At 38.0% G+C, this 15,782-nt stretch overlaps 2 protein-coding genes across 2 annotated transcripts in view; one reads left to right on the forward strand and one right to left on the reverse strand.

Moving 5' to 3' along the window:
* The window catches only part of LOC102076153 (sialic acid-binding Ig-like lectin 12), a 39,394-nt gene extending 37,136 nt beyond the window's left edge, over nucleotides 1-2,258 (forward strand). Inside the window, exons 12-16 of the mRNA XM_019364308.2 lie at nucleotides 738-998; nucleotides 1,076-1,166; nucleotides 1,388-1,480; nucleotides 1,593-1,656; nucleotides 1,746-2,258. Coding sequence (XP_019219853.1) covers nucleotides 738-998; nucleotides 1,076-1,166; nucleotides 1,388-1,480; nucleotides 1,593-1,656; nucleotides 1,746-1,781 — 545 coding nt within the window. The 3' untranslated portion in view covers nucleotides 1,782-2,258. The remainder of the gene's footprint in view (nucleotides 1-737; nucleotides 999-1,075; nucleotides 1,167-1,387; nucleotides 1,481-1,592; nucleotides 1,657-1,745) is intronic.
* Nucleotides 2,259-12,745: 10,487 nt separating this feature from the next.
* Nucleotides 12,746-14,848, reverse strand: LOC100706774 (myelin-associated glycoprotein). Its single transcript, XM_003454350.4, has 4 exons — nucleotides 14,689-14,848; nucleotides 14,525-14,577; nucleotides 14,070-14,447; nucleotides 12,746-13,973 (listed from the first exon to the last, which is right to left on the reverse strand). The coding sequence occupies exons 2-4, from the start codon at nucleotides 14,562-14,564 to the stop codon at nucleotides 13,696-13,698; spliced, it is 696 nt and encodes a 231-aa protein (XP_003454398.2). The 5' UTR covers nucleotides 14,565-14,577; nucleotides 14,689-14,848; the 3' UTR covers nucleotides 12,746-13,695.
* Between the last annotated feature and the right edge of the window lie 934 nt (nucleotides 14,849-15,782).

Below are 15,782 nucleotides of genomic sequence, written 5' to 3' on the forward strand. Positions count from 1 at the left end.
ACTGGACTACTGCAATTCTCTCTATTTGAGTCTTCAACACTCATCTCTCCATCGCTTGCAGTTAGAGCAAAATGCTGCTGCACGTCTTTTAACAGGTGTTAGAATGTATGAACACATCACTCCAGTTTTAGTAAATTTACACTGGCTCCCTGTCAAATATCGTATTGATTTTAAGATTCTTTCACTTACTTTTAAAGTTAAATGATATGGCGCCCAGTTATTTAAGCGAACTCCTCAACATGTATAACCCCAAAAGAGCACTGAGATCGTCAAGCCAGATGCTCTTACTACAGCCAAGGTCTCGATTGAAGCATAGAGGAGATCGGGCCTTTGCAGTTGCAGCGCCTAGACTCTGGAATAATCTGCCAGATGATATTCGTACTTCAGAGTCTATTCAATCTTTTTAAATTGCATCTTAAAACTCACTTTTTTAACGTTGGCCTTTAATTCAAGTTTAGTTTGAGTAGCATCAGGCTTGTTTTATGTTTGTTAATGCGTTATTTGTTTCTCTATTGTTTTCTCTTGTTCTTAATTATTTGTGAAGCACTTTGGTCAACTGTGTTGCTTTTAAACGTGGTATAGAAATACATTTTGATTTGATTTAGATCTTAAAGCTTTAATTTAAAGTTTGAGTACAAGTCAGATGTAAATGAGGGAGAATCTGTACACCTGAAGTTCTCCAGTGATGCTAACAGGATATGATAAATCCCCACTAATTATATTTCTTGTACTTAAAGCTGCCCCTGACATCAAGACTTCTTCAAAGTGCTCCTCCGAGAACGGCATCATAAAGTGTGACTGTATCGTTGAGTCCGAGCCTCCCAGCATGGTCTATTTTATTCTTGGTGACAGAGTCCTGCAAAGCAGCAAAGTAGACATAAATGGCTCTGTTACTACTGGGACTCTGCAGACAGACTTTGGGTCCTTCAGGCGTGTGCAGTGCCTGGCAAACAACATGCTGGGATATGACAACATCTTACTCTCTTTACCTGTTAATGGTAAGAAAGACTTATGATGCACTGATCTCTCTGTTTTTACATGGCAAAAACACTCATTATGGTTTCTATCTGGACAGACAACATGCAGAATATTCTTATCTCGTCTGGAGCAGGTGTGATTTTGCTGATTATTCTGATAGGAAGTGGAGTGGGAGTTGTTAAAAAATGGTAAGTTGATATGAACATAATTATTGAAAATAAGTGTTTGTTATTATTGCATCATTTGTGAAATAATAGTCATAATTACAACCAAATGAACACCAGAATGTATGTGTGTGTGTGCACATCTATCTATCCATCTATCCATCTATCTATCTAGTCTTTTTGGTCAGATGCTGTGACAAGTGTCAGTTTCCTTTCTCATTTAATTAAAAACATTTTACTGCCAGCAGGGGGAGATCAAGAGACACAACAACCACTAACTTGAGCACCATGATGTCAGACAGACCTGTGGGGTTCCCTCATAGTGCCCCACCAAAAAGGTTTTAATTCTTCACTTCTGTTTGAAAACAAACAAATCTTACTGATGATTAAATATGATTTAAGTAGATATGCAATTAGATTTAATCTTTACCTCTTGCATTCTTTCTCCAGAAAAAACAGCTGTAAGGACATCGCTTGCCCTGACATGCACAACAACTCTCCTGTCTATGGCAACGTAGGGATAAGTAATGTTTTCTTCATTAGTTCATTCATTTTGTGCATGCATGAAAAGGGGGAGTGAATTAATCTTGTTTCTCTGTGCAGACTGACTGCGATGAGTCAATATACGACAATGTGTAGCATGTGGAAAGCCAGCTGCAGTCCATGTTTGTGTCTTCTGATATGAATCAAGAAAAACATCCTTGCGCAACTTTATCGCATATTTCTATCATAGGTTTTTCACACTTTCTTTGGAAAATAGAGTAAGTAAATAGTATTTGTTAAAATGCTCTTGTTAATCTCATCTGATTTGAGACAACATTTCCTTTGGCTTATCAAATGATATTCTTTAAAAAATTACCAATAACGTATTGTAAAAATCTTTAAGTTGCTAGGTTGCAAAGGTTGCAGATTTTAAAAAATTCAATCGCCGAATTATTATTATGAAGTATATAACATATGACATTCTTTTTTTCACAAATGTGTAATTCACATTTGTACATTCTTACTGTAGATTTTTACAAACCTACAGTAAGAATGTACTCATGTTCAAAATTATCGCAACATATTGTCTGATTAAATTATGTATAAACTTGTCAAATTATTAAAAATGTTTTGAAACTGTGTTGTTCATTATTTATACTCAATATCATTTTTCTTTATTATTACCTTTGTTAAGAGCTGTTATGGGTTATCAAATACAACATCAGTCAAGTTATATGATATTGGTCTATCAGCACAGGTCTAGTTGAAGGATGTTTGACCTTCATGGGGTAAGGGTATTTGTGGAGAATAACTATAGAGTAGTCCTGGGCATTTATGCAAAATGAAATAAAGAACAAAAAAAGTGTGTTATTCAACCATATTTCATGTCTTACACAATCGTTTACACATAAAAAAAACTACCATCAGAATTGTTCATGTATGTTTTTGCTTCATGAAGCCATGTTACACATTCTATGCTAATTTCCTTCTGTTTCCTAGGACCAGTGCAATTTACTCAAGGCCTGTTTTATATTTTGATACATGACCAAAGTTCTTGCAATTCAATTTCAAGAAGTGCAACACGAGTGAGACTAATTGGTAATCAGGTCTGGATTTTGAAGGCCAGCATGCCAAGGTGAACAAATGTAGTAAATGCTGCTTTGAAAAACTGATTTTGAATATTTGATCAATACTAGTGGAATTGCTCAGATTTTATTAGTTTGATCTTTCTGTTGTTAGAAATGTGTGGAAAAAGTTTAATTCAAAGACTTACAACAATCATCTGGGCCAGAGACAGCTTGCTTTCAACTCAAGTTAACACAGACCTTTATATCAAAGATATTTAAACAGACTGCGACTCAGTAGTCAATGAAAATATTAATACTGGTCAGAAGATGGGGCTGTTAACCAAAATTTAAATGTAACAGTTCCTGAAAAGGTTCAGCAAAAAATTTGAATTTGAAATATTAAAAAACATGAACATGCAACAATAGATAAACTGAAATATGGTTTATTCTTCATTAAACATTACAAAGCACAAAATAAAACCAAGAAAAACATGCTCAAAAGTCACAGAGTAAAGCATGTGTGTGAAAAAAAAGGAAAAAAAAGTGATTAATATTTGAAGTCATATGAAGGTGATGTAAACTAACGGACACCATCAGTCCAGAAAACAACTGTTTTTTGTTTTGTTTTGTTTTCATGACATGGTGTGTTGTGCAACTACATTTTAATTTGAAACTGAAAACATCAGAAATTAACACCACAACTTTCAGGAATTCAGGAAGCTGGAAATCAGAGTTAAGGGGAAGAAGAACACTATGAAGAATAGTACAAAAAGTTAAGTAAAAAAAAAAAATCCTTCTTTGTTTTAATTTTTTTCTGATATTTTCATATTCTAGATACATATTTAAGCATTTTTTATTCATCTTTAGGCATGAAAAGAATATTTTTGAACTTCATTTTTTAAACATGTACTTTTAAAAGAGTTTTTTACATGTCGACTTAGGTGGACAATTTATGTGTACTCTATAGTGAGACATCAATGTCCAATGTAGTGGTTTATGTGCAAGTATACCAGCGACACTGACACAAATACAAGAAAATAGCCCTTGAATAGCTGTCCACTGTAGTGACCACTATGCGTGAAAGGGTTAAACATACCTGATTATATTCTGATCAGTATTAAGCAATTAAGCATAACTGACTATCAGAAAAAATACCTAATACCATTTCTCTTATTCACAATCACGTATAATGATGAGTTGTTTCACGGTACTGGGTCATGTGACCCAGTGTTTTTGAGTTTCATTGTATTTTGTCATTCATTTGTGTTCTAGTTTCAGTTTAGCTTATCTAGTTAATTTCTGCCATTTTAGTCCTTCGTTTTTTAGATCCTTTTGTGTCATCTCCCGCTGTAGTAAGTCTCCCTGGTTCGTGTGTCTACCTATCATGGTTCTTGACTGTGTGGTTCTTGTTGTCAAGTTCATGGCATGTCCGCGTCTCGTCATGTTTCCTGTTTATTCTGAAAGTCTTGTTTCCATGTCTGGGTGGGGTGGCTGTGGCTCAGGTGGTAGAGCAGATCAGCTATTAATTGGAAGGTTGGTGGTTCAATCATTGGCTTCCCCAGTCTGCATGCCAAATATCCTTGGGCAAGATACTAACCCCAAGTTGCCCTCCGATGTGTTCATTGGAGTGTGAATGTGTGACTGGCACTACTACCTTCTAGGTATCCTATGGAAGATTCTCATTGTATCACTACATGCAACACGCAGCTTCTGCATGCTACAGTGATTGTAAGATGACCACAAGGGGGCAGTACATAGTGGTGTGCAATACGTTTCAAAGCACGGGCGGGTGTCCTGCAGGTTTTAGATGTGTCATTGTCTGATCGAACACAGCTGATTTAAATGGCTAAATTACTTCCTCAACATGTCTTGAAGTTCTCCAGAGGCCTGGTAATGTACTCATCATTTGATGCAATGGTATTTGCCTGCACATAGAGCTTACAGTGCTGCCTGTATCATCATCATTAATTTCATCAATAATAAAGCATGGATCGTATCTTTTTAATCAGACTTACACTTTATTTACATATTCGATTAAAAATAAATATGATTTACTATTAGCTAAAACATACAGATAAACTTTTGATAAATATTTGCAGCTCTGGAGGCCAGTATCACTGAATTGGAGAGTTTGCTTTAAACCCTTGAAAAACCCCTAGCTAGCCAGGCCCCTGTAGCTGAATGTAACGCTTGCTGTCCCCTGGCAAACTGTCCCAAGCATCCGGGGAAACAGGATCGCTGGGTGACGGTGATGAGGAAGCATAATCTTAAACAGAAGCCCCAGATGCAGCACCAACATGTTCATGTGTCTTCCCCACTGGGCGACACACCAGCCAAGGATTAAATTCTAGTAATTGGCGATTCTGTTCTGAGACGTGAAGCTAGAAACACCAGCAACACCAGTCTTCCAGAGGCCAGAGCCTTCAATGCACATATTAGATTCAAACCACAAACTATATCACTCTTTCACAACAAATAATAACGCACACAAGTTGTTTCAATGGTAACAAACTATATTAATTATAGACAATGCTGTTTATCAACAGTGAAGGCATGGATGGTAACAGATTAACACAGGTGAAACTGCCCCTGACTAGATCGTGCAGAGTAAAAACACAAAACAACCACTCGAGGGCAATCTGCAGAACAGAAAATACCTAATTCCATCATACTGAGGGAAATTTAAAACTGCTGGCTAAGGGTAAATGTAAATTCACTAAAATCATGATTCCCAGCAGTAATGGCATCTGGTTACATTAATCAGAGGACACTGAAATCAATATTGAAAGGGTGTGTAACTTTGCCAAAACAATGTAGTTTTTTCTGGTCCCCTCCCCAATCGGACCACGAATGACAAGTTTAGCTGCATGTTCTCCTTAAATTGCTGTCTGTCTGAGTGGTGTCCCACAAATGATGTGGGCTTGATAGATAATTGGGAAACTTTCTGGAGGAAACCTGGTCTTATTAGGAGAGACTGCATCCATCCCACTTTGGATAGAGCAGGTCTCATGTTTAGAAATCTGGCCAAATTTATCAAAAACCCCTAAACGTGACTATCCAGAGTTGAGACGAGGAAGCAGAGTTGCAGTCAGTAGCGGTTTTAGATACGGGCGACACGGGCGGTTGCCCGGGGCGGCATCGTGGTGGGGGCGGCATCACGGGCATCGGCAAAAAAAAATAAAAAATTGCTCGTACTCATGCTGCCCCGACATCATGCCAGCGCATATTGGGGATGGCATAGGCACCGATCGGTTTTCTATCGCCCATTTGCTGGGAGTAAGGGCGCCCTCCGTTTGCGAGGTGCGCCTGCTGCTTGCGGCACAGGGAGGAGAGGGCGGGGCGGCGGGGGATTCTCTGGCTGGCTGGAGCAGCATCTAATAACCAACTCGCAAAATAAAACAAAATAAAAACAAACCAACAAACAGGAAAACACCGGACATTATGATAAAGACTTATAATTTGCACCGATGTTTTTCTATATTTCCCTCGGGATGAATAAAGCATAATCAGTCAATCAATCAATCAGTACACGAAAAGTGAGCGCGAGAGCCCTCGGTGAGCCTGCTCGCTGCTGAAGTCAAAGTAAACTTTATTGTCATCTCCGCTACATACAGTTCAGTATATAGAGAGACGAGACGACGAGGCTCCAGTTACAGCAGTGCAAGTAAACGAACAATAAATATTTAAGAGTAAGAAAATAAATATACACTTTAGGACTCGGGGTAAAGGGATCAATAACAATTTAAAATGTATATTTTATATTTTGTTGATTTAAAGTCTCACACACAACCCGTTTTTAAAGTTTAAAAAAGAGAAAAGAAGAGGAGGAGTGCAGCGACTTCCACAGTCGCTAGAGGCCGGGGACTGAGCCTATTTGCCTGACGCGCTGTCAACTTTACGCAATAATGCGAGAGGTGGAATTGCTTGCTTGTTTATTAAAGTGCTTGAAAAGTTTACAGAGCAATGTGATCGGCTCGCGATTCAAACTCTTAAAACATCACAGGCTCTAATGCAACAAGAGGAAACTCGTTGTGCTGCGGTCAACAAAAACTACGGCTACCCAGCCCTCCTCTGTCAAAATCAAACCAGTGAATGACAGACTGACAACGCCCTCTTAATGTCACCGCTACCACCCACGTGACTCCTGTTACACATCACCATAGCAACCAAACAAATGAAAACCCAGTGATCATTAAAATTCAATATTTAATTATGGCTCCTACAAGGAGAAACGAGCAAAAGATACAGGTAAGCAGATGTGTCATTGGATAAAGGCAGGTCATGTATCCTAAAACATTAAGAATACTTTCTTAATTATGTGGGTTACAGCTCCTCCAAGAAGAAATGGTAAAAATAGTTACAGTAACAGACTAAACTCCAAACAATATATACAATAATATAATATTAATATAATATTAATTAGTCATTGTCAATTGTTGATTTGTCCTGTTCTCATTGTATGACGAATTATGATGTCTGTTTAGTAGCCGTTTGCATACTATATTTTCTCTGTCTTCGTGTGTGTGTGTGTGTGTGTGTGTGTGTGGGGGGGGGGGTCGCCAGAGGGAGTGTTCGCCCAGGGCGCCAAATAGGCTAGGACCGCCACTGGTTGCAGTCTTACATGCCTCTCTGCAGCTTCTCTCGTCCTGTTATCCCCCAGAACCCCATCCCCTTAGAGACTGTGTCAGCTCCCAAATAGACAAGAAACAAACTAAAAACCTGCAAAAAATGACTGAAACACAAGAAATGACAATGAAAGAGCAATACAGTACATGTGGTCAGGTCTGTCATGCCCCAATCCTGGTTTCGGCACCACTGTAAACAAATGCACAACAGTCCCGACCACACGTTCACACTTTTCAGTACACTTCTTTATTGCGGCTGTCGACTTACACGCGCGGCTGCAGTTTTTCAGCAGATGCAGCGGATGCCCATATTATTAACATGACTGCCGTGAATTTCTTTGTTCGGCTTTAAAAGTGATTCCAATGCTAAACATGACTTCCACATGACTTTTCTGCCAGGTAACTTGCGCCCCACCTGTCAGAACTCTGCCTCCCACCAGTGGGGCGCGCCACACACTTTGAGAATTACTGGCATAACCAAACAGAAAAAGTTTATAACATTTCATAGTTAGCATCAAAGTAGTGGCTTTAAAAAGTTAAAGAAGAAAGTAAAAGCAGAAGAAAATGCACATTTAAATAAGCACCATAGTATGACATTACTCCACAGTATATGTGAAAAAGGTGAGATTGAGTGTTTGATCAAATTGAAGCAATGAGCATTAAAAGCAGAGTAGAAACCACACAAGTCAAGTTTCTCCAAAAAGAACTAAAAGCAGCTTTACGAATATTCACTGCTGTATTTGATGATGTGGCAGTGAGAACAAGAGGAGATGAATACTCTACAGTGGGTTTTGTTCTTCGTGTGCATTTGCACTAAAGGTATATGAGTTCTGTATATTGTATGATTTCTTGTATTATACAGAGTTAAACAGTCAGTGTTTTTTGTTGGGTTTTTTGTTGTTATTGTTGGGTGGTTGTATCTTAATCTCAAAGGCAAATAATTCTTTTTTTCCTTTCCCATTGTCACAGGATTTTATTTTGTATTTTGGAGGTTATCTTGTTATGCTGGTGATTATAAGTTAGTGTGTTATTTTTATTTAGGTTTTAGCGGAGGTTAAGGTTAGCCATTACTTATCATCTGTGTCCTTATTTTCTGTGTTTGGTTTCTTGTCTAGTCTGTCATATGTTTCAGGTCTGTTAAGCTCATGGTGTAATGTCTAAGTCTCCATGTTTCCTGTTTTATTTTGAAAGAGGTCATGTGTTCTGTGTTCATTGTTGTAGTTTCACTTTCCCTGGTGGCGTTGCCATGCTAATTTGTATCAGCTGTATCCCCAGTTGTTTCCCGTCCCCTGGTCACATATTTAGTCCGTGTGCCTTCCTTTGTTCATTGTCATGTCGTCTGTGCTACGAACCCCACGTCACGTCACAGTTATCCTGGCCGTGATCCTAGTTATTCTCAGAGTTAAAGTCATAGTTCTAAGTTATGGTTATTGTTTTGTTATAGAGTCATAGTTGCAGTTTTTTTCAGTTCTCTCACAGTTTAGTCTTCTTAGTATATGTTTTGGTTTTCCCTCATTCTGCCTTGTTTCATGCTTGTGAGTATCAGCTCCAAAATAAAGGCTCGCCTTGTGTTCAAGTTTAGTTTTGTCTTCTCGCCTTTGTCCGCACCTGGGTCCTCAGTCAACGTGAAGTGATATATTTAATCTCTCTTCTTCTCGATTGGTGTTTCTGTTTTTGTACTTCATTTCATCTCATTTTACTGTCAAATTAATTACAGTTATTCAAAGTGAAGCTTCATCTTGGACTGTAAAGGTGCCATCCTCAGTGAAAGGTCTCCTTGGCTCATGTGTGGTGACCCCTTGCTCTTATAACTACCTGCAATGTTTGTGTCGTCTGATATGAATCACGAAAAACATCCTTGTGCAAGTTTATCACATATTTCTTCAATTTTTTTCTTTCTCATTTAAACATGTCCTCAGTTTCCAGGTTTATCCAATATTTCTGTCATTGGTAATATGCTGTAAAAATTATGATGACCCGGTTATAAATATGTTTGACATCTATTTTGTTCATTATTTGTGTTCAGTAATATTGTTTTATTTTATGTTTTGGTTTTTTGTTTTTTTATGGGTTGCTGTGGGTAATCAAATACCACAGTAGTCAAACTGCATAATGATGGTCTTTGAGCAAACATCACACTAAAGGACACTGGGAACTTTTGACCATGCTTTTATCACAAATGTGCATATCAATAGCCCACGGAAGGAAATTTTGTAGAGCTTTTTCTGGAGCTCAATATGGGATAAGTGTAGATACAGTGAACAACAATACATGACGACACTCTTCTTCTTTGCACCAATGAACAGATACCTGTCCCACTGTGAGGCTGATGCCCTTCTATAACCCTGCCCACCTCTGCTTGTGTAACGACCTCTGTGCTGCTATCTCCTCCTCCACTTTTGAAACTGTGTTTGAAGACGCTCCAAACCTTCTCATGATGGCACCTATGGGTGTGCCACGCTGGAAAAGCTGTATGTTGGCTTAATGGACTGCAGGTACTTCATCCTGCCAGCAGTGACGAGGGTGCCAACAAAAAGTTTCAACAGGTACAACATGAGTAAGACTAGATGGTAGTCGGTGTGTTGGATTTTGTACACATGTGAACAAAGTGCACTAAATGATGCAATTTGTGTTCAGAAATATGAAAATTTGGTTTAGAATATCTGAGTGAGACCAAAGGAATTGTGGAACCGAATTTAGCAGTTTGGAGTCATGTTGATGATACATGAAAGTCTCTTTTTTAGAACTGTGTGCTAAATTTCACCTTTTGTGTGTCAACAATGGGAAGTCTTCATTGATTAACATTTCAGCTAGAATGTGACGCTGCTGCTTATATTAGAGTGGAGGTGATTCTAAAAAAAAATACAATCATCTGTAGCACAATATTAAAACATATTCACAATATAATCAATATAATTTGCAACCAAAGGTCAGAATGGGAATAAGTTGCAGCAAAGGGCAGTCAGGGTATGGCTAAATGGAGGCTGTGGCTAATGCAGGATTATGTGACTGAGGCTAAGAACAGTGAACAATCTTGCAAGAACAATAGAAGTTAAGCCTGAACACTAGTTTCTCACTTTAATTCGCAAACTAGCCAAGTAGTGCATCAACATGAGGCACATATGTGAAATGGTTTGTGTAGGAAGATGGATGGGAGGCATGTGTGAACAGCACAGAGTTCATATGCAAAGAGATTCTCTCGGCATAAACACTGAGGAGGAACTGAAACCAGATAAGCTGGATCACCTTTTTTTCTTCCTTTTTCTTAAATGAGCTCAAAGATAAAATGTCTTTCTTTTGGCATTGTGCATGTCCAGTGAAATAATTCTATAAACTACAATATTTTAATTGCTTCAGGCTTATCCTGGTAATAAAAAGTTCAGATAAAAGCAGAAATAGAACATCGTGTGACTTTATTAGCTGCAGACTTTGTTCAAGTATAGTTAACCCAGTCATGGCAGTATCACACCAATGTGTGTCTCTTACATGTCACCACTACTGCTGAGCAGAAACAAACAAACAAATGAGCAGAACATGAGAGATAAATGTGTTACCACAATTTTTTTTTATTTTTTTTTTATTTTTTGCAAAGATAAAGAACAAAATCTAAACATTTTTTCACAAAAGTTGAAAGTAGCCTTAACTTTGAGCTACAGTCCAATAAACTCTAAAGCCAAGTTCAAAGTAAGTTCATGCGAGAGGTGAGGAGGAGCCAGAGCAGTAAGAATGAGAAGTAGTCAGAGAGAAGGAATGGCATGATTGTGGAGGTGAGCCTAGGGACTTTGAATATTAGGACTATGACTAGTAAATGAATATAGCTGGCTGATATGATGGACAGGAGGAAAATAGATATATAGTGCATGAAAAACAACAGATGGAAGGGAAGCAATAGAGATAGTGGATACACTGGACAAAGGATGTTGAAGCAGGAGTAAAAGAGGAAGACTGTAATGCATGTAGTGAAGGAGGAAAGTAAAGGATGAGATGAGATGGGGGCAGATGAGCTGTCTGTTGGGGAGACCCCTAAAGAGTGCAGCCAAAATAATAATAATAATAGGACACTGTAGTGTCTCGAGTTTTGGAGAAATAAAGGCACATGTACATTCTTTTTATTAGCCTCGTCCAACACATGTAACTAATCTTTTCAAGTGCTTTGTATAAGAAGAAAGACAGATAAACACAAAATACAAGCACCTGTTTTTCTGCACCATTATTATAGCATCTTTAGAGGTCATGACACAGCACATTTCTTTTGCCTTCGTGCTTGATTAGCAAAGCAGGCGATGTCAGTTGTTTTACTGTTTAGAAAATGTTAAAGAAAAAAAAAGAAAGTAAAAAAAAAGAATAACCCAAATTGGAGCCACATAAGTAAAAAAATAAAATAAAAATGAATGCACAATGTTAGTGGTGGTGGTCTAGACTTAACAGCATGCCTAATATACCTCACAAAATTTGCACTGGAGAAATTTAGCATAACCAAATGGAGGAAAAGTTTATAATTGTCAGCATGAATCTAATAGCTACCTGCCTGAGATCTTTAAGAGAATAAAGATGGAAGCAAAAGCAGCAGATAGGCCCACCCCGCAATAAAGCCACAATAGTGATCTCACAGAAAAATATTTAGATACTAATTTGCAAATTCAAAAATACTGAAAATAATGTAATTCATCTGCACTCTGCAGCATATGAGACAAAAGAGAGATTTTGTTTGTGATAAAGTGGATGCAGTGAATATTAAAAGCAGAATGTAAACCGTACAAGTCACCTTTTATCTGAAGGAAATAAAAGCAGCCACACCATGTTTGTTACTTCATTTGCTTGCCTGTCACTGAGAATGAAAGATGGTATCGCAATGGTCTTTGCTCTTCATGTGCATTTACTTTAAAGCTAAGGATAGTGAATATATTTAGGAGTCATCTTCTCATGAGATGTAGACTTAAACAGTCTGTTTTTGTCCTGTTCATAGGTCTTGTCCAAAATATTTTCAGTATTAGTTCAGCTTTTCTGTATTTTGCCAATCATGTAGGCTCTTCTTGTCTTATTGGCTGTTTTATTTCTGTGTTTCACTTTATCATATTTCATTGTGCACTTTATCACAGATCCCCAAACAGAAAGCTCATCTTAGACAGTTGATGTGCCATTCTCAGTGAAAGGTCTCCTGGGTTGATTAGTTGTGATTCTCTGCTCATATAACTACCAGAACCAGAGGGGAAGGTCAGAAAACTCAGAGGGATTTGTAAAAATGTCCATAATCAAGTCATCTAAAACTCTGGAACTGAGAAAGGTGCTGGGAGACCTCAACAACTGTGTTTTTCATCATGTTTGACGTTTGACTTGTTTGGCATTTCTGAGTATTTTAGTTTTAGTGAAACAGCTCTGTGTCATGGCTGTGTGCGAGCAGGCAGGAAAAAGGACCCAAAATGCAGACTGGTGGAGGCGGAATTTAAGCTCAAAATCCACTGCTTTATTGCAGGCATAAATTAGGAAATGGAACAGAACGATGAGGGCATGAAACTGAACTACATAGGCCAGAATGAGGGTACGGCGCGACAAAGAGCAGGAGCAGTCACAGACATTAAATACAAGAGGAAAGCAGGGCAAAAGGAAAACACCTGGAAGACGCAGCTGACATCAATTAGCAGACAGAACAGGGAGACACCAAACTAGAAACGCTAACGTAGGGCACAGACTGTCAAAGCAAAGCAGGAAACAAACTGCCACAGAACAAAACCAATACTAAACACTAGAAATCTCAAACTACAAGAAAATCATAAAATAAAAATACACAAAACACTGGGTCACCGACCCAGGACCGTGACAGTCTGATCCAAGGCATTTATACTGATGCCATTTTGCATTCATTTGATTTACTTTAAATCATACATGAAAAAAGTGAATTTCTATACAGATCTTTACAGATTTGGGCAAAATGTGCTCTCTTTCTAGTCCCTGCCAGTACTCTTGCGGCCGCAAAGTTTCTGAATTGCAAAATATGTTTCATAACTACCTTATTATTTTTGTCTTATTACATGTCACATAACAACACCTCTTTCTAAGAATATTATTTAAGAATATATATGTATCAGATTTTTTAACTGCATTTTAACGTAAACATTTGGAGAAATAAAACGGTTGATCACTTATCATCCACCATAGATGATACACTAAAACATGTGTTTTTAGTGCAGACACACTCTGTGACGTCCACTCAAACCAAACAATCACAAAACCCCTTTGGGCTTCACAAATAGCAAAGCTATCTGTTTTAAGATTCACTTTAAGTAGTTTAAACACGATATATACCCCAAATGCTAAATTAAAACCTTCAATTAATTTACTGTGTAGAGTAAGAAGTTGTACTTAGATCATGCACTGGGTTCATATTAGAAGAATAATGGAGCTTTGTGCCTCCTTCCCCCCTCTGTGTCGCACTGTGCAGTTTAAAGGCTTGTTGAAATCGGTGGCTAAAGGCGGAAAGGTCAGAGTTGACACTGTTTGCCAGTTCCATGCATTCACTTTCTTCGACTGGCTTTTGATGACTCCAGTGTGACTCCAGGAGAATTGAGGAGGAATAGATGGGCAGGAGTGAAAAACAGAGCAGGTGGCATATACCTGATCATTCACCTCCACAGACAGAGTTGGCGGTGGGGGGTTGCCTGCAGAGTTGTAATATGATACCACTATTACTCAAAAAAGAACAACTTTTTTTTAAAATTTGCATTTTCTTTATAATTACTTTATAAATTACTTACGTATAACATCAATGGACACAGAGTTTTGTGTGTATGAGAAGCTTTTGTATTGTGGCATTTCAATCCTGAAGTAAAAAGGTCCGACATCAGTGCTCCGGACACTATCCAGTAGCATCGTGCAGTTCCGTGTTCTCAGTTTTGCCAGAAATTGAGTTCGTTTTTTGTACTCCACAGGCAGTTTCCATTTTTGGATAGAGGTTGCCAAAACCTTGTTCCCTTTCTTCCAGAATCCTAACCAGCTGTTTATGATCTTTTTGGAGCTAGGTCTGGGGTAATTATAGGTGCAGGGAATAACCACACAGGAGCCCTGCACAGCTGGAATGGTTGATGGTACGAGTGCCATCCACTGACTTTTGGCTGACTGGACATCATGAATCACTAATAAAAAAGATAGCATTGAATTACTTTCATATGTAGAAGGTAATGTGCTGTGCCACCACATTAAAGTTACTCACCAAAAAACATCAGAAATGAAAGGCACAACTTTAGTTTCATCACTGATGAGAACCTGAAAATAAAAGAGTTAAAAAGCATAAAGGAGTGAGGAAAAAAATACACATAGGTGTATTAAAAACAGATTTCCACTGCTGTACTTTTTGCAAATATTTCATTCACTCACCTCTGAATCCGTTTTAATCACTGACTGATCTTCACTTGTAGTCCTTGTGAGATTTGGAGTCGTGTGAGATTTGGATGCCATATTTGTAGTCTAGTTTTACGCTCAAAAGCTGTGTTACCATTTTTGTATTTTGATTGCTTATACCATGTGTTTACCAGCAGATGCCTTTGATACCGAGAAAGTTGCAATATGTGGCCAGCAGTCTGGCATTTAACTTGTTACATTTTGGTTAGTCTTTTTGCAGGCAAATGAACATTTCAGAGAACGCTGAGACCCAGGAGTGCACAAAAGCTACAGTTTCATGAAAAATAGCATGTGACAAATTACAAAGATGTGCATACAAACACATGTTGTTTAAAAAAAGGCTCTCATGTGATGTTACTGCAGGCCTTTTTAAAACTAAACTGAAAGCCTCTTACATAAAAGCTGCATAATGATGTAATGAACTGTTCATTTATAATGTTACCACATGTAAATGTGGTATTGGAAAAGATAAATTTACCACATTTAAATCAGAGGAAATAAGCGTTTCTTGTCCTAGCCTTCTTTGTTGTATGCATTGTGTTACATTTTTAAGTCAACATTCCACATAATATAACTTTCTCATAGAAGATGTAGAATGTTTCTTTATTGTAAGTATTTTTCATTGATGGCCAATTAAGTATGTTTCTCTATCTCTGGACACCGTTTTCTGGTTAGTGTTTATAAAGTAAACAAGTTAATAATGAATGTAACTCACTTTTCTACATTTGAAGATAATACTGACCTGTACATTTCTGTAGTTTAGTGCATGAAAACAGCCTAAAAGACAAGCTGTGGGAAGAAAACAGATTCCCAGCTATGACGATAAGCCAGTGCCAGTAATCAGGGCACTGATACGGCCAAGGTCGAGAACATTGAGTCGTCAGCACAATCTTGTCAGGCTCCTTGTATTTACTTTCAATGTCGGTTTACATGAAAATATCAGTGAATGGACTTGGTTTGTTTCAATGATGAGATCTTACTTCTGCTTGTGGCAAGATTACCTTGAAAAATTTGAACATCAACCAGTATTTCATTTTTAATGCCCCAAGGACACATGTTGTTTGTCTTAA

The sequence above is a fragment of the Oreochromis niloticus genome, linkage group LG11, assembly GCF_001858045.2.
Source record: "Oreochromis niloticus isolate F11D_XX linkage group LG11, O_niloticus_UMD_NMBU, whole genome shotgun sequence".
NCBI lineage: Eukaryota > Metazoa > Chordata > Actinopteri > Cichliformes > Cichlidae > Oreochromis > Oreochromis niloticus.

Coding starts and splice junctions, on each gene's coding strand:
- LOC100706774 (XM_003454350.4), bottom strand. CDS start 14,564: ATGAAACTAAAGTTGTGCCTTTCATTTCTGATGTTTTTTG. Junction 14,448..14,524: donor TTCATTTCTGATGTTTTTTG/GTGAGTAACTTT, acceptor CTTTTTTATTAG/TGATTCATGATGTCCAGTCA. Junction 13,974..14,069: donor TGTGTCCATTGATGTTATAC/GTAAGTAATTTA, acceptor ACAACTCTGCAG/GCAACCCCCCACCGCCAACT.